The sequence below is a fragment of the Carassius auratus genome, unplaced genomic scaffold (genome assembly GCF_003368295.1).
Source record: "Carassius auratus strain Wakin unplaced genomic scaffold, ASM336829v1 scaf_tig00214021, whole genome shotgun sequence".
Taxonomy (NCBI): Eukaryota; Metazoa; Chordata; class Actinopteri; order Cypriniformes; family Cyprinidae; genus Carassius; species Carassius auratus.
Window position 1 is genome coordinate 1111662 of NW_020527496.1, and position 24430 is coordinate 1136091.

Sequence of the window (24430 nt, forward strand, 5' to 3'; positions counted from 1 at the left end):
GTAACACAACGAAGGATGTCACGGTTCATTGAGTCAGTCTAGACTGCTCTGAATCTCAGAGACGGCCTGCTTTTATTGGACAATTTATCCTATCTGTTCCTCATTACAGGGTATAATGGACAACTGTTTGGCATGCAAGTATCCAGTGACAGAGATCGAGGTGCATGCTGGGATAGCAGCTTAAAAACTGCACACTATACAGAGAGCATTTTGCAACTTAATGCATGTTACCACATCTATACAATCTAAACACTCTTACATTTTATAAACTCTAACAGATGAGGGAGACACATAATACGTTTAGTCCACACAGGAATGGGAAAATTTCCAGGAATATTGTTTGGCTTCATGCATGAGTTCTTTGAAAAGAGAATGGTTATGATAACATTTGATGACTCTGATACTCTTAAAACTAAATACATTAATAGATTACTCAAACAATTGCTCTGTTCCAAAAACCTAGCGAGTTCCCTAAACAGCTTTTAAAGGCATTGTAGGCACTCAAAATGCAAATGCTGTTCAAAAAGGTAGGAAGCAACATTATTCTACATTCTAAGATACATAATTTTAGCCAAATTCTTAGACAAAACCTGAGCATCTTTTGGGAGACAATAACAGAATGCATTGCACCAAACTCAATGAAGGCAAATATATGTATTTCTTCAAATACTGAAAAGTCTCGACAAAAATAGTAGCATCCTATTAAACTGGACTATTCTAGCCTCCTTGCTAAACCTAAACTTTATTGGAATCGTATGAGTCAAATGCTATTCTTGTGGCATAAGGCATTGATGCATGAGTAGAGTCTTCAATTCAGCACCTTGTGAAGGTTCATGATGTCTAGGATTTTGTCTTAGAAGGCAGTCACGTAAGTAGGCAGCAGATAGCACATGTACTTGTTAGGTTTTAGAGAGTTACAGTGTTTTCAAGCTCTACATATTTTCCCAGGACTATCTGGATGAGTTGTGGCTGTCCCAAATTATAACGTGTCTGTACAAATTCATGATGCGCTACAAATAAAACCAGGCTCCAAAAAAACTTTGTTTCAACTTCAAGACTCTCCTGTCAACCAGGGAACAATGATATATTGAACCTTCTGTATTTCACAGAGAGAGGCAGTCTGTAAATTGCAACATGAGTGATAAAGGGTGGAGATGGGATCTAACCACATCCTCCAGACGGGATGGGTAAAGAGAGGCCATGGGAATGACTGATCTGGGCATTCCGGTTCCGCTGGTCTTACCCTTCCTCAGTGGTTGAGAGACACTGCAAAACAATAGCCCCATGGAGCTTCCCAGACTGTGCACTCCTTAATAGGACAGATATGGGGTCTCTTACAATGCTAGTCTTTTAAAAAGAGGCTCATGCATAATTTACAGCTGATAAAAACCACAACGGGGTAAGGTCACTCCAGGAACAAGGGCTCTGATCCTATTACAATGTAGCTCATAGTGAAAACCCATGATGAAGAGCTGTAACTGAGGTCAGTTTTAAAGGGTATTGGGTGCAGTTATGTTAATCTTTCTTATTGTATAAACACAAATGACTAGAAGGCATCCAGGAATTTCAATATTTCCACCTCCACTGTCAAAGTACCATCCTCCAAATTCACCTCTAGCTTTAGTATACCTTTCCCTCCAAATACTGCCTTTGTTTTCAAAATACCTGCAAATTTGCCTCCAGTTCAATGTATTTGTTTACAAATTAGCCTGCAGTTAGGGTATCTATACAGCAAATCCGCTTACAGTTTTCAAGGTATCAACATTCAAATTGGTCTAAAGTCTCTAGCACCAAAACAGTCTACGGTTTTCAAAGTCTATGGCTCCAAGTTGGTTGCCAGTTGTCAAGGTCTATGCCTCCAAAACAGTTTACAGATTCCAAGGTCTATGCCTCCAAGTTGGTCGACAGTTGCCAAGGTATCTGCCTCCAAATCAGTTTACAGACTTCAAGTTACAACCTCCAACCAATTGGTCTTTAGTTTTCAAGGTCTATGCTTTCAAGTCAGTCTACCAATTTCAAGGTCTATGCCTCCAAGTTGGTCAACAGTTGTCAAGGTCTATGTCCCCAAATCAGTCTACAGATTCCAAGGTCTATGCCTCCAAGTTGGTCGACAATTGTCAAAGTATCTCCCTCCAAATCAGTCTACAGATTTAAAGTTACTGCCTGAAATGTACCCTACCATTCTCAATATGCCTCCAAATCTACAGCAAAGGTTTTCAACTTTGCTTCTGAAGACTCACTGTCCTGCAGAGTTCACCTCCAATCTTAATCAAACATACCTAAACCAGCTAACCAAGGTCTTCAGAATCACTAGGGTAGAAATCAACTTTGCAGGAAAGTGGGTCTCCAAGAGCAGGGTTGAAGACCTAGGCCCAGTAGTTTTGGTTCAAAGAACCTGCATCCAATCTGCCTTAAGTTTTTATTGTGTATGAATTCAAATGATGCATCCAGTGTCAAAGTACAAAATCTGTCTCCAGTTTCAATGCATTTGCCTCCAGCTTATGTGGTGCTTAATATACAGGTACAACAAAGGGGTCAGAGTAAATCAGACCTCCTGTAGATCAGCCCAGCTGGCCAAGATGTGGAGAGAGCCAGAAAGAAGTGGAATGAAAAAAATGAATGGGCAGTCAAGTGAAACAACAAAAAGAGGGGAAAAGCGAGGGGCAACACCTGCTGGGAGGTGCAGAGGGAGGGATTATGACAGGATGTCCCAATTCATCCTCCTCTAATCCCTGTGCCTCGCCCTTCAAAGAACACCAAGCTCTGATGTCACATGTGGAGCTCTGCTGTATCACTGATTAGCTTTCAGGAAGGCGGCAAGAAAGAGCAGTTGGGTTTGCCCCATTGGAAAGAAAATGAAACAGTTACTGGATCCTTGGGGCTCAACATAAAATATATGAATGAATTCTAATATCATGGTGGAATGAAGGAATACACGGTTACTGGTTTACACTGCATGCAATTACATGAAGCATGCTCATGTTTAATCATTTGCATGTTGAAAAGCTGTCCCAAGTTTTCTCCACTTGATCTGTCTCCAATCACAATAGGCAGTCACAATCTCCAACATTAAACAGCTGAAGGTGCCCCATGTGCATCAGCAGCAGAATCTTAAACACAAGCCTATTCTGAGTGGCCAGTTGTGTTCTATGATCTCTGTTGGTGTGATGTGAAATATTTGGTAATGTGATCTCTCTCCACAGTCCTGAGCATACAGCATGAAGATCAAGTAAAACAGGTACTGCATGTACTCTGGGATTCTAGTGTGCACAACTGGGGCTGACTTGCCTCTAAAAGATGCACCAAATTGTGCCAAACAGGAGAAGTTGGGGGGCTTCCACAAACAAAAACACATTGGCGGCGCCAGCGGTAAAAGGGACGACCCCTCCGGTGTCAGCACCTCCCCTCCCCCCTCAGGATTCCACATCATCAAAGCATTCCACAGCGGCTGGAGTCACTCCTAATCTCAACAGCAGGCTCTGGCTCTCTCCGGATCAGATGAGTGGAGCAGGGGAGAAGCTCGCAGGGAGGGAGAAAGAGATGAATGATTGCAGGAGAGAGATGGATGGAGCCGTGAAGAGAGGGCAGGCACTGATAGACCCCAGGGGCAGAGATGTTTGAGTTTTAAGAGGGAAGAGAGGGGAGGAGGGGTGTATAAACCCTTTGTGTGCAACACTGATTCATTCGGTCTGTTTTCAGTCATATGCATGTATTAACATGGAGGCAAAGCAGCAGATGAAAAGCAGAGCCCTCATAGATCAAACAAGGTGATATACAGAAAAAGAATGATCTGGATAACAGGAAGTTAAGGTGTATTTTGACATGTTAGTATGACATCTCAGACTCAGAGTCCATAGAGAACAATTTTAAATTATTTTTTTTTAATTTGGAAAAAAACGTAACTTGGGCCTTGTCTTGAGCCTTACTTTACGGACAAATCCTATAATCTTTCGATATTCCGAGAATGACCATACCATGATGTGACGCTATGATGTGACTGCCAAATAGATGTTCTTAATTCTTAGCATAGGCCACACTGTTTGTGTAATATGCCATCTATTTGGCTTGTATTTTTAGAGCTAAACAAGCACTGTAGACTGACTGTGATCTCTAACACAGTTTACTGATAATCTAATAGTTCAAATCTGCTCAGTACACATCCCATCATCGTTGCATCCATCTTCCATTATGTCCAGCTGCTCTGTGCTACAAAGGCTTCAATGAAACTGAACACACACAAACAACTGTCAATCAATTTTTCTTCTTTTTTTAACTCTCTCTCTCTCTCGCGCTATATATATATATATATATATATATATATATATATATATATATATATATATAAATATATATATGAATGGAAGAGTGAAAATATTTGATAATGTATGATGAATGTTTGACAATTTTTCAGTCAAACATCCTTGATTCTCTCACTGACTTTGCTGTTTCTAGTACACGCTAACTCTCTCTCTCTCTCTGCTAATGCTAAACAGCTCCAGATGGGCCACATGGTCCTGATAAACTCTCCCAGCAGCCTTTGCCAGTGTGGAGCAGCTGGCTCTGAGAGCACGGTGAAGAGCCAGCAGCACATGTGCCGAGCAGCTCACCGCAGCCAAGAGAGCGCAGGGGGATCCCTGATTCTGGGTCATTCATGAGCCCGCTCTAATAAACAGTGCTGAAATGATCATCGCTACAAAACTGTGACAAAGCAGAACCACAAAGCGCGGTTTGGGTTAGATGGTCAATAAGAGTAAATATTTGTGAATGAATTGTTCTTTTGCGCAACAAGGCTAAATTTATATGAGCAAATATACAGTAAAAACAGTAATATTGTGAAATATTATTACAATTCAAATATCTGTTTTCTATTTGAATATATTTTACAATATAATGTATTCCTGTGATGCAGTGGATTCTCAGCATCATTACTCCAGTTTTCAGTTTCACAAGATCCTTCAGAAATCATTCTAATATGCTGATTTGATGCTCAAGAAACATTTATTATTATCATTTATGAAATTAGTTTTTGCAGCTTAATATTTTTGAGGAAAATTAAACATTTGCATACTACATTTTTGTTTTAACATTCTTTGATGAATAGAAAGTACAAAAAAAAACAACAACTTCTATTTGAAAACTTTTATAATTTAATACAGATCTTTAGTCATTTTTGATCCTCCAAAAAGTATTAATAAAAAATAAATAAAAATCATTCTGACCCCAAACTTTATCCAAATATAACCAAATATTTTTAAATCTCACATATTTCCCATGTTAGTCCTCTGAGACTAACTGAGAATTGTAAAAAGACTATTGAAAGCAGCTTTCTGGTCCTTAGCTGTAGAATAAATGAATGTGATTTTGATGTCCTGTTTTAGACATGCACAATAAACTTTGAACCTGCAAACACAATACAGCATTGTTTTGGATTTTGGTATTGGATTGACTTTTAACCTTGCACCCTACCACTCTGCCTTCATATATCAGCTCATTTGTCAGTTGTGCCCGAAGACATGGGGTCACAGAGGTCACGAGGAGAAAAACACAAATCTGACCCCTCAGCGGTCAACTACAAATGCCACCGTTCATCACAAAAAAATGACATTAACATGCACCTCAGGAGAATAACAATATGGATTTTTGAAACAAAGCTCTTGGCATCTAAACACATTTAGATATTCAATTAAAAAGGTAGACATATTTAAGCCATTATGTTTTTAGCTTAAATGCACTGCAGCACCACTAAACATCCAACCACTAAACAGCTGATATCAGCTCTCTTCTCTCAGCACCACAATCGTTTTACATCAGCTTCTAAGAACATTGACCTGGCAATAAGAAACTTAAAGCAGCTGTAAGCCTTGCTAACTTTTTTCCATTAATGCTCTCCAAAGCTCCAGAACACTGGACAAATGCATTCTGATTGGCTGTCAATAATCCTTTATTTTATATCAGGAATATCTATTTTTCTCTGAGCATGTCACAGCACCAAAATAAAATGGGCTGGAAACAACGCTTCACGATGATTTGTCTGGAAACATGCAGAGGCCAAGTCAAATCTCAGTCAACATCATATTTCAAACTGTAAATATAAAAGAGCTGCGCTTGACCAAGAACAGTAATGCATTCTGTCATTTAAACCCAACTAAGTGTAAAACCAGAAACTCCCGAATTTTCATTTCAGCCATAAACTGTGTTTTCTACTTACAGGGCTATTCTATAAATCCGTAGCTTTAAACGCGATAGTGAGTGTGTTTAAATGATTTACGGGATTCAGGAGGTATTTATGACCAAAGTATCACTCACATTCACACTGGGAGGTGTTACTATAAAGTTCTTGCATGATGATGGCTTTCCAGGACTCAAAGGACACCAGTCTGCATACTTAATGCAGTCGCTCATGATTTCAGTGAAGGCAACTGAAGGCTGTTTTGTAATTGAAAATGTGAGCTGCTGAGGCTGTGAAGAGGAGAGAAAGAGACAGACAGAGATACCAGCACTCCTATAAAATCCCTGTCTAAATCCCGTGTACCCACTTAAGATGTCTGTCACTCTTTATACAGGGCTGCAATTTAACCCTGCCGGTGTGGTTTAACAATAGAGCAGACGTGCTGCGCTCAGACAGGTGGTCTAGACTGGCACCCAGCCAGACGCTGAGGGCCCAAGCCACCCTCCCCTCTGTTTTAACACATCCGTCTGCCACTCATGCCTGATGTCACACCGATGCAGCCCAACGCTGTCAGTCACTGCTGGGCTTCATCACTGAGAGCTGAAAATGCAGTTTTCATGCACAAAATCAGACTCAGATTTCTGCTGGGTCATCTCTAGTGTTTTGACTACTGGTATAAAGTCTGATCCAGCGTTTTCTGGGCTTGAACTGCCGCCTTGAACAGGAAGAGTCCATCTGTCTTTATTTACTCACCCTCAGGACCATCCAAACCTGTATGACTTTCATTCTTCTAAGGAACACAGAAGAAGACACTTAGATAATTGTCTCAGTGTTTTGTTTTTTTGTCTATACAATGGAAGTCAATGGTCACCAAAATTGTTTACTTACCAACATTTTTCAAAGTGTATTCCTTTGCTTTCCACAGAATTAGGAACAACACGAGGGGGAGTAATAATCACAATTTTCATTTTTGAGTGAACTATCCCTTTAAGAATAGGTCAATCTGAATTAATTATACCACAATAAATGCAGAAATTGGTCGATATGGTTCCATTTTATTCAGATCAAAATGATAGACTATGTAAACCACAAAACAGGTTATAGTAAAATTGTGGTCAGTTCACTACTGTCAGTGCAGACACACCACAGTAAGTATTTCACAGATATAACTCTAAAAAAACTAAATATAATTTATAGTTCTGCTTATCGAAATGCTATATCTCAAACTAAATCTAGTTATTCTTGGCTAATCACAGCAGCCTGGCACCATGTTATCACAACTTTGTTTTACAGTAGACTGACAAAAACCTGAGCAACATGAATCCTAGAAACCCTTTCTGTGTTTGTTGTCAATACACATCATATGGTCCAGGACAACTGAGACTATATCTCTAACTTGCAGCCAGACCACTATGAGGAATCACACATGAATTTGATGAATTCTGGATTAACCTGATTAATAACTTCTGTGTACAAAACTGAGGAGACAAACACACATGCACACACATTGACGCACACACACACTTGCAGGAGACACTGCAGGAACACACACTCTCACACAACCTACACTACCATTCAAAAATTTTGGGTCTCAAATATTTATTTTTAATTTTTTTGTTAAGAAATTAAAACTTTTTTTTTCATCAAGGATGCAAAAAAAATTAAAAGTGATAGAAAAGTAATTGACAAAACTACAAAAGAACTCTATTTCAAATTAAATGCTGTTTTAAACTTCAAAATTCTATTAAAATAATCCTGAAAAAAAATATAGATGTTTCCACAATAATCAAATATTAATCAACACAACTGTTTTCAACAAAGATAATAATAATAATAATAAACTACTTAATAATAAGAATAATAAGCATTTCTTAATGATAAGAAACATGAGACTCTGAAGACTGTAAAAGAGCAGCACAGAAATTCTGCTAAATTTATTTTTAAATAACTTGCAGAGAAAGAATAAATAATAACTTGTGTTTGGAACATGAGGGTGAGCATACAAATTAGTAGATATTTCTTTTTGGATGAACTATCCCTTTAAGAGCGGTGTTCACAACTCAGAGATATTGCCAAAATAAACCCAAAACACAGCTAATGGAGCATGGCTGCCATTCAACACCGCTTTCAACATGGCAAAAGACAGCAATCAGAGCGACCGCAAAAGCATATACAGAAAAGCATACATGCCGAGGTGAATTCATCTCACTTAAACCATCAGTAACATTAAAATGACATGCCCTAACACACTTGGGCACAGAAGCTGAGATTATAGCCCACTGCTTCTACTTATCCAGCCTCAGCCAATCAGCAGCCGCTATTGTCTGCTGTGCAAATACCTCAGCTTGAGTCCTCAAACACAGGACATTCCTGCTTTGTGAATCAGCTGGAGTTTGGAGCCAAACGGTCTACCTGAGAGTCGTCTTCTCACGCTATACCTCTCAATTCATCATGTGTATGGCTCTAAAAACATGAGTCACAGTCCAATCATGCTTAATCACCTCACTCGTCGCAGATATAGATCTGCCGTACCATTAGAGTGGATTGTGTAGTATAGTATGTAGCACAACCAGCGGATTTAGAGGAAAATCAATACAGCTATTAAAAAGCCATGTGTACTGAACCCATGATCGGCCATATCTGCATGAAAAGAGGCATTTTAAAGTGGATGAAGAAAAAGAAAGTAGCATGCATTGTGTATACTCCGCATAGAATCTTCTCAAAGAAAATCACCCAAATTCTGTGATGGCAAAGCTAAATTTTCAGCATCATTACTCCAGTTTTCAAAAGATCAGTTAAGAGTTATGAGACAAAAAGTCACAATTATTTATTTACATTAATCGATTTATTTATCTGTGGTGGAAACGGGCTTCCTTCATATATGCATTTGACAAAAACTTTGAGCGATTTATTAACAATTATTAACACTTGACCTGGGTGTAGTGTGCTGCCACGGCATGGCTGTAGTTTAATGTCTATAGAGTTGCACTGGTGAACATTGACACGAATAGTGTGAAAGGGCCTCAAGAAACACACTGGAATGTATTCTCAACACACCAAGAGTAAACCAATGGTGTAAAGGCGGCACTGGCCCAACACAAAAGAGTAGTTTGGCAGCAACTGCACAGCCACAAGACAAACAATCGGAACGATCCTCTCTTTAAGAAGGGTTCTCAAACAAGCAAACACAAATACACACTAAAAACACAGGCCTCTTCAGCACCTGCCATGTTTGGTGCCCTCCTGGTCTCTTCTAACTGGGGTTTTGTGTGTATTCAGCACATCTAGGCGACTGCGATTTTAATCGAGGAATGGGAAGTTGCCATTTTGACACTTGGCAGGACTTACAGGCCTCTCTATTTCTCAATCCTGGGAACGCAAACAGCAATCGTCTCCCAAACGGCTTTCCACATCCCTCCTCCTGCAACCTGGCCAGCCCCTGCACCTGTGCCTCTGTCTGTCTCTCCTCCTGTTCCTTCTCTCTCTCTCTTTACTTTAGGCCAGGTGTGAGAGATGTTGGCACTGCCTCAATCAGACTCCTTGTTGTCATCTTATGCGGGCAGCAGATGCCTAATAAGTTGGCCAGCATGCACACACATGCAAGCATACAAACTTCCAACCCTCTTTTTGTAGCTTGAAAGTTGACATTCATTCTAACTGCATGGAAAAAAAATCCCGACATTTTTCTAAAATGATCCTAATGTTCTTTTAAAGAAAGAAGTCATGCAGGTTTCGATCAACATGAGGGAGAGTTCATGCCAACTTTTATTTCTGAGTGAGCTATCCCTTTAAGAGCCCAGTCTTGTCTGCAGGGAGAGCAAAGCCCTTAATGGCCCACAATGCTTTGCCATTTATACTGCATCTGCTGCTCTCTACTTCTTTGTGCTTACTTAAATCTCGCCTCTTTCACCTCCCACTCGCTCCATGTGAAGCTGTTCTAATGATGATGTCTCCAGAACATCGCTCTGATTAATGATTATAACAGGGTATTAAGTGACAGGTAAACCAGCAGCAGGTGCTTTTGGCCTGCACACACACACACACACACACACACGCTGTCTCTCTCAATCTCCCATAGGTGCTTGCGGCTTGATGGACAGAATGAATGCCAGACTGAAGGTCTCTGTGAATGTTTCTTTGAGGAGGGGGTTGAAACGGACATCTGCTGGGGTCTGGCCGCTGTGGTGTGGAAGCGGTGCGTTGTGTGCCGTTCAGTGGGCGCTGGGCAGCGTCCTCTTTGAAGCGGCGTCTGCGCTCAGAGATGTTTTGTTCCCTCGAAGCCGGTGGTGGGATTAATTCAGACTCTCCAGAGGAAGAAAAGCCTCTTCAGTGGGCCTACGCAACTGTTTGTCAAGGGGTTTATGGCACGCCATGAAAGTTGTGCCACTAAACAGTGGGCTTGATGAATAGGTCTTCCATAATGCTAATGCCACCCATCTATATGAATGTGTGAATGATCATTGACAGTGGCCATACACTCAGATCAAAGTCAAATCCTGTTTGAAAGGACATGGGTGACTTAAAAATGAGTAACACGGCGAAGAGCTCAAATACCGAGTTATAATGCCAAGTGCAATATAAAAGAAGGGAGCTGGCATGTTGGTAAAATACATCATATTTAATATTTTTTTATCAATGCTTTTCAGCATTGTATGGAATAAATTTACTGTCGAAATTTCGACATCAGGCATCTTGGATGATTTTATTCCTCTGCACTTTCACCAAAGCATTTTTGGACTGGATTGACTGAAGTATATAATGCATAATGTTCTCAAACGACTTTGATCCATTCAGAAACTGGACTTGACTACTTCTCTCATAAACACAATAAAGAGAACTGGTGTTGGGTCCGAGTCTAACTTGGCAAGTCTGAGTCGAGTTCAGGTTTTTAACCAATTGAGTTTAAGTGGGAGACGGTTATTTTATGTTGCTGCTTATTTTCGACTGTATTTACTTATTCTGAAAGTTATTTGACTGTACCCGATAAAAAAAGTCAAGATTTCAGTCAGTGTCATGTTCAAATCCACCCAAGTGCATCTAAGTTTGTTCATAATTGCAGTCTGAGTCCAAGCACCCCAACTCTTATAAGAGCTATGATGCAAAAAAAAAAAAAGACTTATTACCTACAAAGCTATCAGATCGCTGCAAAAGAATTGGAATAGTGTAAGAGTCTACTTCTTTTATGATGCCTTTGTGTCATTTTTGAAACTTGTAAGCTTCAATCCTCATCCATTATAAATTCAGGGAAAAGAACAACCAGTATATTCTAATAAATTTCTCCTCAGAAGATTACCAAAGAAGAAGATACAAAGCCATATGGATTTAAAATGATGATCTAATGATGACAGAAATTTCATTTTGGCTGAACTATTCCTTTGGGTCCTACAATCCCAATAAATATCACACACATTACAAGATGGGATGCTTTGCAAGAGTCCAACCCCAACCAGGACATTTGATGAAAAATATGAATCAACAGAGGCCACCGAAAGTGTATTACAAGTTCAGGTGGCCAGGGAAATTAGCAGTTTATTATTTTTCTATTGAAAAAGACCCGTCTCTGGTTTTTCTCACCATTTTCCAGACAGCGTCTGCCTCAAAGGCACAGCTAAAAAAAACCTTGTCTATTATGCTTTTTCTCCAAGCAGCTTGAATCCTCTCTCTCTCTCTCTCTCTCTCTCTCTCTCTCTCTCTCTCTCTCTCTCTCTCTCTCTTCAGAGCTTTTCCAAATCACAGATTACAACATCCTAAGAAATTACATGCTGAATGGTTAATTACCGCCTTAACTTGGACATATTAACTCTGCTGCTTTTAATTAATCATTAAAAATGTTTAAGCATGTCTTAAAGTGACTAATTAAAACCAACAATGACAGCAATTCATTTCAAAGAATTACCACTTGTTACAAGGTCCTACGACTCCTTTTAATGAAGCCGTTTTTTTTTTTTTTTCCTTCTGACTTTCTTTTCTGCTAAATAAAGCCAGAAATAGAAATAAATGGGGAAATTCAAAACAGGAAGGCTGACATATTCAGTAAGTGAAATATCTCGGTTTGAGAATAACGCGCTACTAATGCCATCCGTTTTCATACTCTCTTCTTCAGCGATCTATGAAATTGCAGTCTCAGCTCAAGTTACCCACAAGGGACTCAACCAACTCTTTAACACGGACCACTGAGAGAGCGAGAGTGGGTCACTCACCTCTTTTTGGCCGGGCAGTCCTCGGAGTACTCGCTGCTTCCATCTGTACTCTGAGAGCAAGACCCGTTCTCTTTACGTCCTCCCTTAGACCCACATCCATTCAGCTGCCCGTTTGGAAAAGAAGCTGTAGAGAAAGACAGAAACAGCAAAAACCTCAGAACAGTAACAACCTCCAGAACCTCCAGAACCTTAAGATGATATTTCATCACTACAGTGTAGTTTTGCTTTGGATCTCTGGATGTTAACACTAGAGCATCCAGAACTACAGAGTTAAATCTGCTTTTATACAGCTCAGCTAATTAAATTTCTTGTTTTTAGTAACATTTGTTAAGTGAATATCCAGAATCACCAAACACTCCCAGAGCTGGACCTCAAATCTCCAAAAACAGCTGCAGGACATAAAGACTACAATAAAGCTGCGTTCCAACACATACATGAAAAGCTATAAAAATCTCTCTCATATACAGACCAATGTGGCTGGACTTCAAAGCATCTAAGCGAAGTCCTAAGAGGTCTATTCTCATGGGACAAAACATTGTCACTGAGAAAATTGGGATTGTTTAACTCCAAAAGAAAAGCAGAAAACAACATGTCCTATAGTCAAAACTGGTCATTTAAAACAACTCTTCGATTGCAAGAACAAACAAGCTCACGATCCGCTGCCTTCATCACAACATGGGAAGCCAAAACCCGAGAGAGCCGGCCGAGCCAAGCCGACGTGGGTGGAGAGGGATCAGATGTAAACAGCCTAACGCAGGCTGCTCGCTTCCCGCGCCGTGTTTTACATATGTTGGTCTCGCTTGAGTGGCTGTGTGAAAGACAGTCAGAGTCTAGCGGAGCCAAATGTCCTGTCTCTCTCTCTCTCTCTGTTACTCTCTCACTCTCTACAGGCCGGGAGAGCGTGTGACGGTTTATCAACCGTCTGTCCTTTAGGGCCTCTAATCATATTTATGCATGTTTAACTAAGCCTGTCACCTCGCTGCGTTCACCTCCTGGTTTCCACAGAGAGCGAGATGTCCCTTTAGCAGTGTGGTGTTATGATGTGCGACCCATTAGTTCATTTCGAATACAAACCAATAGAGAAACATGGTATAGGAGTGTCCCATCACAGATCAGATGCTCAGAGTATAATTGTAACAACACAAAACATGCTATACCATATATAAATGGCAACATTTCATGCCATCATAAGGAGTCAATGTGTGGTCCATTGACCTTGGCCTGGTCTTAAACTGGACTGAGGACTTTTTTGAGGACTGCAAAAAAAATAAAAAAGACAGACTAGTTTCTTTAACTTTATAATACCAACTATGTCATAACTGATACGCAACTGGTGACACTTTCTATGAAGCCCGTATTTATATATATATATTTATATATTTATTTGTATATTATTTAAGGGTATTCTTAAGGCATTATTTATAACAAATGCATTATGCATTATAAAATACCTTATAATATGTTATATCAACTCATGAATAATCATAACAACAATTATGAAACATCATAATACTTACGCATTTGTGGTTATAAGTTTAAGAGTATGATTATGTATAACACAGTGAACACTATATTAAATCTACTTCATTTACAGTATAATGGACTGTATCATATATTGACATTGTTTAAGATCTGCACAGTATCTTACTTCAGCTTGTGAGTGGTTAGATGTTGAGTGTTATTAAAGTGTTTCCTGTGGAGCCAATGTTGATTAATTGATGTGAGTTTAATACTCCAACTGAAAAAAAGCCATGTTTTATGGTTACATTTTATTTTGATGGTCCCCTTAATCAATCGACTGTAAGCAACTTTGCCAATACTCTCATAAGAGTATCAATGTGCTCAAGAATGGTAGAATTTAGTAAGGTAGAATAAGATGATATACTTGCAAATACACTTACAGTCAGTTTATCTGTTTGTTGACCATCAAAATAAAGTGTTAGTATATATTTACAGTAGCAGACATACTAATACTCTAATGACCACTAGTTGATATTATTGCAGCTTTACTTATCAACAGCTGTCTAAGGGGTACCATCAAAATAATCAAACTAATATTACAAAAAAAATAGTTCAAAGCAAATGTGTCATATTACAGATTCATCTGATCTGATATTTGATCTTATGGCTGTTTGAGATAATTTATTATTATTATTACGACTACTACTTATAAGTGGTATTTGACCGCTTTAAGTAAAGTAGCATCAGAAAAATGGCAAGATACGAGACTTATAATACATTATAACTGAGAAATATAATCCATTGTAAAAGTGGATGCCATGAATATTCATGAAATGATACGACATATTATAAGGTATTTTATTATGCATTATGCATTCATTATAATGCCTTAAGAATACCCTTATAGTGTATTATAAATACAGGCTTCATAGAAAGTGTTACCCAACTTTCTAAGGGGTATAAATTATCAACATGTAAAAAAACTTGTGGTTCACAATCTTTTAAATGCCATTTGTTATCTGATTGATAGTTTATATATATATTTTTTGCAGGTATTATTCTAAAACCATTCAGGTCGTAGTTCACGTCTTTTTGCTGGGAATAGTGAAAAGGGAATGTAAGAATAGATTTTATATTGTTACTAATGTTTCAAGATTTACTGGACTGAAGGTTTACTTTATTATCCAAGCATAATTTCTTTAGATTCATAATGAATTATTGACTATCAAATATGATCATCTGGTTTTGAGGAATGTTTATTTGTTCATTGTGTTGCATTGCATTACATTTTTGATCCCCACAAAAAGCACACAGCTTGGATCATAAAAATAAGCATTCAAATATCATCTTACTAAGACATCTTACTGGGAAATACAGAGTGACAACTGATAGCTATATGCATTTTAGGTAAACAGTCTGCTACGGAATTGGTCATGTCAAGTAAATTATGACTGCTTGACTATTATTGCAAGTGGACTCTCGAGCAAAAATAAATGTTACATAAAGCATACGTCCCCTTTAAGAAGAGTATGTCTGGCCTGTGGTGGCAGACGCAGTTGCTTTGGTCAAAATAGGCTGTTTTTGTCCCCTTAACGCTGCCTCAAAATGGACGCCAGTGCCACATTGTTTGGGACACAAAAGCTAAAACACATCCCCTGATGGTCCCCTTTTGTCTGCTCTGCCAGCGGAGCTGGGAAACGAAAGGCTCCAGGAGTAGAGCAGCCGAGAAGTGATCTGAGGCCACATGGAGTTTGGTTCCCTCAGACTCTCCATTACTCATGGATCTGTGCACTAACTGTAATGAGCTTCATTTAAGATGGTCTAAGATTAAGGAAACGAAACAAAAATCATACAAAACAAAACACTAAAAAAAAACAATGTCCATGGATACAGTTGTCAACAAGTCACAATCTCGGAGAGTGGTTTAGCAAGGGATAAAAATAAGCTGACACAATGAAAAACAAGACGATGATAGAGCAGGTTTTTTTTTTAAGAAACTGTGAATGCGGCTCTCGCGCCATAACTCGTCCCATTTATGTTGTTCACTGACTTCTCTTGAGCAGTACAAATCATCAGTGATTGCTAACACACAGACAGAACCTAAATCTGACGCTGATCCCTTCGAGTCAAAACACGCTGCGCTTGTGTCTGTTGAGCATTTGCATCTGTGAACAAAGTCTACATGCATCACCCTTCGTTAAATACCCTGTGTTCAAAGGGATTAGCATTACCTGAGGTACAACAAGATGAAAACAAGATGAAGGGCTGTTTTCATAAGAGCTTATTATCAGTTTAAAAGTTTATTCAAAGAGTGTATGTCTAACCACCTGCCGTAGTGTCAACAGAAACCCCTTCGGCTTGGGGGTTTGTGTTTGAACTCCTGCTGTTTTTAGAGTCACTGGGACCAGATTACCTGTCACCAGCCAACCACATGGCAGCTACTCTGATGTTCAGTGTAGTTGAGATATTTGTTTGCAAACTAAATACGGTTGAAAGAGAATACAGGCCATTTAATATGCTGTTTGTGGACATCAATCAATTTAGCAGACAAAACATTGACAAACTTTGAAAAATATAATAAGTCTTAAAAATATTTACATTAGACAACAAACTCTGTTGTTAAAATAAGACCTGAGCTAGGACCTTAGAAGTGACTTGAAACAGTGTTTGCAACAATTTCACCTATGCGATCTCAAATATTTGTGTAACAGGACACTTAGCCTGTAATTTGTGTTATTTTAATACATTATGGCATACTTAGCGGACTATTTCTCTCAGCCTTGTTGCATTCACATCAATTTAAATTATGCAGTCTAGACTTAGTAAAGAGAAGTGTCCTGTCACTCCTGATGAACTGGTGATAGGGAATAATTTCACTTCTGTTGTATTTTTTTCCCTTTCTTTTTCCCAATTGAGTGATAAAATGGGTAAGCCCACATGAAGAGGAGGCTTTCCCCTCATCTCTGTCTGGCTGTGCAGACTTGTATTTATGAGGCCTGTTCTTTGTTCCCTGTAGTGACTCAGAGCTCTTTTTAGTGAAAGCTCTGGCTTTCTAAAGCCGTGTGAAGTGAAGTCCCAGACTACTGAGCTGCAGCGTCAGACGTGTAGCTATCAGACGGCTTCCAGAGCTCTGAAGCTCCTAGATCATATTTCACTTTTTCACATATACTTACTAGAAACTTCCTTAGAAGCTCCTTGGAAGCAAAAGCAGATCAAATCAAATCAAACCAATCTTTGCACTATGGTCAAAGAGAAAGTGCTAAATCAATTTCTGGGTTTTGGCTTTGTTTTGCTGTTAATGTTCTCTCTATGGTCCTCATACATTGTATATGCACAAATCTGTATTGCTTTGACCGCTCTCTGTGGATCCCAACTTCTGGCATGCCACGATTGGTCGATTATGTACAATGCATGCACTCTATTGGTAAAAATACTTTTCAGGCATTACCAGTATGAAAACAATAGAAAGACCTAAGAGCTAAAACCTGGACATTTTAGGCAATTTAGAAATCCTGGCCAAGACATGTTCATGAAAAAAGAGGATATATGGTCACCCTATGTAAAAGTGCCGGTAACAGACTTGTCCACCAGATGAAAAACTTAACAAAAATGTACCTGTGTACATTTTACCAAGCTATTACCCTGAGTGTTTAGACGCTAAGAAAGACTGAAAAACGTTGAAAGTGTGTCTTACCATTAGGCCCTTTCCCTCCATTGCTGAGGTCATCACAGAGCTGTCGCTTCTGAGCGCTCTTGAACTCCTTCAGCGAGAGATAGAGCACCTTCCGCACCACTCGCTCCTCCGACCAGGGCATCCCATCATTATCATCCTGTAAAGAGAAAGCAGATCAGCACTACTGTAGAGAACTCATCAGCACTCAAGACACTGACAAACTCAAATACAACCGCTTGAGTAAACAGATAAAATCAATCTACAGCACTTTTCATGTAAAGAGATAAGAAAAATCTAACTTAAAAGGCACACAAACACACACTTTCCTGCCAAACATCAAATTCTGTTATTGTGATGATTCATAATGACTTCATTTTCCCTCTACTTGGGTAGCAATGATTTGTTTGATCTTGGACTATTTCAAAAACTGGATCACCTTTTAGAGAGATTTTAAGAATGGAACAAAGACAAGGACTTCCTTTCCAAAAAAGCAAAAAACAAATAGTTTCCTTTCCAGACACAGTCCTTGATAACAATTCTGAATCTATCTATAGAATCATTTTCCACACACAGGTCAGGTTCTCACAGGCATCCTATAAATAACAAACGTGTGCTGTAGGAGTTGTTATTTTCATTCATTATACATTTTTGAATAAATAGCAGTTGTGCACTAGTCAAAATCATTTAAAATGAAATAAGAGAAGATAAAAATAAACATGTTTAAGAGCGAGTACATAAGTTTTATCAGTGGAATTGATCTGTAGATGAGGTTAAAGACACTGATGGTAGCAAATAACCGCATTATGTTGACATTCAAAGAGCCAGTTAAAATGTTATTTCCCACACAGACAATAACAGCTTCCTCTCTCTCTCTCGGAGCGCTCGTTTCGAGAGGGGAACTACAGACAATCCTGTGCTGTGGTGATGGGGGAGTTGTGTTTCTCACAGTTACTGTACTAAAGGAGAAGCACACCACTTAGACAGCTACAAAAACACAAAAATAGTAACAAAGTAATGAAGCCTTCTACACGTGACTGAAAGAGTCAAGGTGAAGACAATGCCACATGATAAAAACAGTCTGACCTCGGTGAATTGTTACTAAACTAAATCCTGGAAAGAGATCTCTGCATGTGATGTTTTAATGCCAGACAAAACATCAGACCTCAAACATCACAAACAGATAGTAAAAGTTCCGGTGCTACACATGACTATTGTCAATTTAATGATTTTGAGACCTAAAACTGGACAAATCTGGAAGAAAGGCCCAATTAGAAGTGTAGGGTTGCATTGGGTGGCATTGTCTCCTGTGGGGTTAAGCAGAAGGTGGGGCTTAGGGAAACAAAAGGCATGGGAGAGTGTGCTTGTGCGAGTTCCTGTGCCGGGGCTGACACTGACAGGTAAACATCAGATCTCCCAGCAGACATGTCAACACACACACACACACACACCTCGAGACTGCTCTACGCACTGATGCGCTGCAGAAGCCTGACAGCAGCTGATTGGGCGTGTGGTGTGTGAAACCACCAGAGCACCTCGTTAGAGACACACACACACACACACCTGCAGACGTGCACGCACACACAGACAGACAGAGAACGGCTCAAAATAGGCTGCATGCAAAGCCGCAGCTCAACCACAGAGCTGTTCTCACATACACCAGAATTATCAAGTGATACAAAGCGTCAGTTTTAAGAATTAACTACATATTATTGCTCTAATATGCCATGCTAGGGTCCTATTCAATAATATCAGCGTACGAGTGTGTGTAGAGCGCTCTGCGCAGACGGCGAGGTGGGCTGAAGTGCTCAGAGGGGTGATGCTGTCACTGGATCCCAGGAGCACGATCCAGCAGGCTGCCGTGTAGGCAGCAATTACCCCACGCTCGCTATCACCTCGCGGTCTGGCGCTGTGCCAGCGCTTCTCTCTGGATAGAGTATTACTCCTCACAGCGCACACACACCTCTCCCGTCTGAAAAAAAGAAAAAACTACTCTCTCAACTCCGGGAGCCGACCATGGACGCTTTGCCTTCATGTTTGTTTTCATTTTTTCCCTTTCCACCCTCCTTTCAGTGCACCCTTCCCTCAAAGCCTGGCAAGCCGCCACAATTATTTCCTTCTCGTGCTACATATAGCATTCCAGCTCGGGGGGAAAATGCTGTGCTGGATACTGGCGTTAACAGCTGTAGGAGCGCAGCACGGTTCACTAGCCTGCAATAAAAACCATGATCAGAAGAATGGAGCAGTCACGTTACTAGGGATGCATCGACCATTTTTTACATAAGTTAAATATGTTGTCCAGTGAAAATGCCAAGTCACAGAGGCTCTGATTTCTATAGATATTCAGTGTTAGCTTGTGTTTTGTAACTTAAGGAAGTGCGAATAGACACAAGGCTTTCAGGAGTCAATGTAGCACCTGCAGTTGTGATAGCTGAACACCCACAATTTGCATTTTTGTACAAAATAAGTTGTACAAATCATCCAAGCACCCAATTCCTAATGTGCATTCACAATGTACATATAAGCAGGTTATATATAGTTTAAATAAAACAATTAAAAAAAATAAAAAAAATCAAGGAAAGCCCTGAACAAATCTGTTTAGAGACTAATTTTTAAAAGTGCATAATAACTTTTGGCAACGTTTAATTCAGTTGTGAAAAGAGTTGATATCTAGTACACGAGCATAGAGAGATTTGTGAGTGCAGAGGAAACGGTCTAGGCGAGAGGAGAGACATGTTTTAAGTGCACGGACTCTCTCCAGGCGAGAGAGAGCAGTGTGTATCTGAACACACGCGTCCGGTTTTGTCAGAGAGAAAAGGAAATCCGCGAGCATAGAGATTTTCTCTCGCGCGTTATATTAATGTACTTTTGTGCTACAATGATGCGCTCTCGACATCTGTCATTAAGATGTGTTTAACTGCGTAAACGCAAAGAATTGGATTTTGACATACTTTTGTATGTATTTGAACATTTTAGCGCAGTAAGCCACTCATTTTGGTGCTCCACTGAAATAAATCAATGGTGGTGCGCACGCTTTTTGTGTAAGTGCGAAACCTGTGGGAATGACTCCAGTAATGTGCAGAACTAGCACTGTTTAACTGGTGCAAAGAGACGTGTGTGAGAGAGAAGTGGTCTTTGGAGAGAACAGAGTGAGAATGCGCGGCTGGCGTTATTTCCTGTGCTGCTGGTAACAAAACAGATCTTCTCAAAAGCGGAAAGAAGTGTCACTGATCGCCCATCACTGATTAGGTTAGATTGACCGAATCTGATCCCTGGCCAATTGATCGGTGCATCTCTAACAAGTATAGGTGCTTCTCAATAAAGGAGAATGTCAAGGAAAAGTTAATTTATTTCAGTAATTCAACTCAAATTGTGAAACTCCTGTATTAAATAAATTCAATGCACACAGACTGAAGTTGTTTAAGTCTTTGGTTCTTTTGTTAGTGATGATTTCGGCTCACATTTAACAAAAATTCCAACAAACCAATTCACTCAACAAATCAGAATATGGTAACATGCCAATCAGCTAATCAACTCAAAACACCTGCGACGGTTTCCTGAGCCTTCAAAATGGTCAAAATGATAATCACTGACTACCTTCACAAGGGGAATAAGCCACAAACATTAATTGCCAAATAAGATGGCTGTTCACACAGTGCTGTATCCAAGCATGTTAACAGAAAGTTGAGTGGAATGAAAAAGTCCAAATTCCTCTTTTCAGATGAGAGCAAGTTTTGTATTTCATTTGGAAACCAAGGTCCTATAGTCTGGAGGAAGGCTGGAGAAGCTCATAGCCCAAGTTGCTTGAAATCCAGTGTTAAGTTTCCACAGTCTGCGATGATTTGGAGTGCAATGTCATCTGCTGGTGTTGGTCCATTGTGCCCATTGTACCCGTTTACCAATAAATTTTGGAGCACTTCATGCTTCCATCTGCTGACCAGCTTTTTGAAGATGCCGATTTCTTTTTCCAACAGGATTTGGCACCTGCCTACACTGCCAAGAGCACCAAAAATTGGATAAATGACCATGGTGTTGGTGTGCTTGACTGGCCAGCAAACTCACCAGACCTGAACCCCAGAGAGAATCTAAGGGGTATTGTCAAGAGGAAAATGAGAAACAAGAGACCAAAAAATGCAGATGAGCTGAAGGCCACTGTCAAAGAAACCTGGGCAGTAATTAAAGCAAAAGGAGCCCCTACCAAGTATTGAGTACAAGTGCAGTAAATGAATAGACTTTCCAGAAGGCCAGCAATTCACTAAATATGTTTTTTTTTTCTCATCGGTCTTATGAAGTATTCTAATTTGTTGAAACAGTGAATTGTTAAGTTTTTTGTTAAATGTGAGCCAAAATCATCACAATTAAAAAAAAAAAACTAAGACTTAAACTACTTCAGTCTGCATGCACTGTATTTATTTAATACATGAGTTTCACAATTTGAGTTGAATTACTGAAATAAAATAAATTCTCAACATTCTAATTTATTGAGAAGCACCTGTATGTGTCACATTGTTAGCATAACCACAGTGGCTGCTATTGTTTTCATCAACCAGTCATCTACTGTCATGTCAGAACAACAGTTTGAAGAGAATCTCGCAAGTTAATCTCAATTAAAATATCAACATGTTTATAGCTGCCTAGCTGGCTAATTGAACAACATTTCTGGTTAAACAGAATTTGAAGGTCACCTCATTGCACACTGGGTTGCTACAATGATGCAACAATGCAATGCGATATAAAATATACTTGACACTCTAGTTTAATCAGTTATACCTTCTAGAAATAATTGCATAGAGGGATTAAACTTTCTGCTGCACGTGTGTGAAGCGTTATTCCCAAATGCTATCAAATGAAGTATACATTGAAAGGCAATAGGTTCGGTTTAAAACGGAAGTACAATTTGGACTTAAGAATCATATACAAGAAGCTAAGCTGCTCATAACATGCACAATCACATACATACACAAACTTGTCAAACTAAATGTTTCACAAAGACTAGCATTATAAAGCTGCTACTGGCAGTTAGCGTGACAATGCCAGGCTCATTCATATACTGGCAGAGCTGGTTGGCAGCACCGGTACTCAGATGTGACGAGACACCGATAGCTGGCACCAGCTAAGAGACGCCACTTACCCACAGCGCACGAACACTCACCCTGCCTCCCAAAACCCCCTCTGCTCCATCCCAAAGGAGTTCGGAGCCTCATTAATGAGCACCAGGAGCACATGGGTGTGTGACAGAGCGAAGAGAAGTGTCTCTCATTCGCATACACTCATGCATACACACACCCATCACATCGATGGCCCAAGTGGGACTTGGGGCTCCTAAAATACTTAAAGCATTCCAAATGAGGGAATACACAATGAGGATGAAAGATCCCCACCAGTCAATGAGACACCAGGTATGTGACATTACTTGCTCTAAATGCAAAGTTTCTTTTCGAAAGGGTTTAAAAAGCCAACAGAGGCTAAACTGAAAACAGAGCATCTGTCTGTAACCACCATTGAGCATGCATTTCCTGTACAGCCTGAGAAACTTCCCTTTTTATTGCAATCTTTTGTGCAAACATCCCCTCCAGACAGGTTGTTCAGCAGCATTAGCAAACAATGAGTGTGATTAAATCTTGCACCACGTGCACACACCACAATAGATAAAGCAAAGGTCTGTTGACCTCTGAAGACTGACAAGTTCTAGCCTTTCTGATCATGCTTAAGTGTGTTAACGGTAACAATCAGACAATATCTACCAAGCATGCATCCACTAGTTTCCACAATAAAACAACTTAACATTTTCTAGAAAAAACGGAATGAAATGACTCCAAAACATGGTGCATCCATTAAGTACATCAACCATCCAGAGAGTAGCAATTATCCAATCACACAGTCTTTGCCTTAGAAACCTGAAAACGGTACATCTGCAAAGGCTTCAGTCAATCAGATTGTAAAGAAAAATGTACATCACGCAGACAGTGAAAGGAGCATGAGCAAATAAAATCTAAATTCTTTTATCTGCATGCGGAAAGTTCATACTGTACGTCTTCTTTCCCAGATGAATATGTAATGACAATGGATTCATTAGCAGGGCAGGCAGGCCATACTCTTGCTAGAGGCTCTTTTAGAAGAGCACTGGAAGCCTGTTCGTATGAACGATGCTAAATATAGTCACAGTCCTGGTTTTCATCAACAAAGAATCTAGGCCACGTGCCAACCATGATCTTTCTCTTAACATCAAAAAAATTTGTTATAACACAAATTCCTTGAAAAAGTCAAAGCAAGAGGGGGGAAAACAAGGGTAGGAGAGATGGCCTTCAAGAGCGAAAATTATTAAAGCGCTTCTTCCTCTCTCTACACATGTCCTCCAGATGCTGGAGGAAGAAAGGAAACAAGCACACACAGCGGTATTTGCCCCAAGATTTGGGTCAGCACCGCATAGTGTAAGTCAGTGCTTGCTGGGTCTGCCGTAAGCTGATTGAAGGTGACTGATTGGAGAGCAAAGCATGGCTAGAGTCAGCCATAACAAGAAAGTGCTTTTGCTTTGTTTGCTTTGAGTAAAATCCATGTAGGGGATGACAGAGCGCGAGAGAGAGAGAGAGAGAGAGAGAGAGAGAGAGAGGTTGTCCGGTGCGGGAGGCCAACAGAGGCAGCCTATTACACCCTATACCTCAGTGCATTGGAATGTCTGCATAACACAGGCCACTGCAGAGCCAAGGGTCCTTAGGGTCCGTTCTTTTAAATACTATTACTTTCTCTCCTGGGCTCCCACTTTAACCCCTTGTCAACTGAAAATAACAAGACGAGATCACCCCCATTGCAATGAAAGAGTGTACTGGAACCAAGAGTTGCTTAGCTAGAGCATGATCCTCAGGAAGCACTTTGAAACTTTGCATTTTGCTCATAGTTAAGCATCCATATTGTGGCAGAATACATGGCTTC

General features: G+C 39.8%; 1 protein-coding gene across 1 annotated transcript in view; it reads right to left on the bottom strand.

Moving 5' to 3' along the window:
* The window catches only part of LOC113090790 (protein Jumonji-like), a 96392-nt gene that overhangs the window by 26815 nt on the left and 45147 nt on the right, over positions 1-24430 (bottom strand). The window contains exons 2-3 of the mRNA XM_026256384.1: positions 17525-17660; positions 12370-12493 (exon numbers count right to left, since the gene is read on the bottom strand). Coding sequence (XP_026112169.1) covers positions 12370-12493; positions 17525-17660 — 260 coding nt within the window. The remainder of the gene's footprint in view (positions 1-12369; positions 12494-17524; positions 17661-24430) is intronic.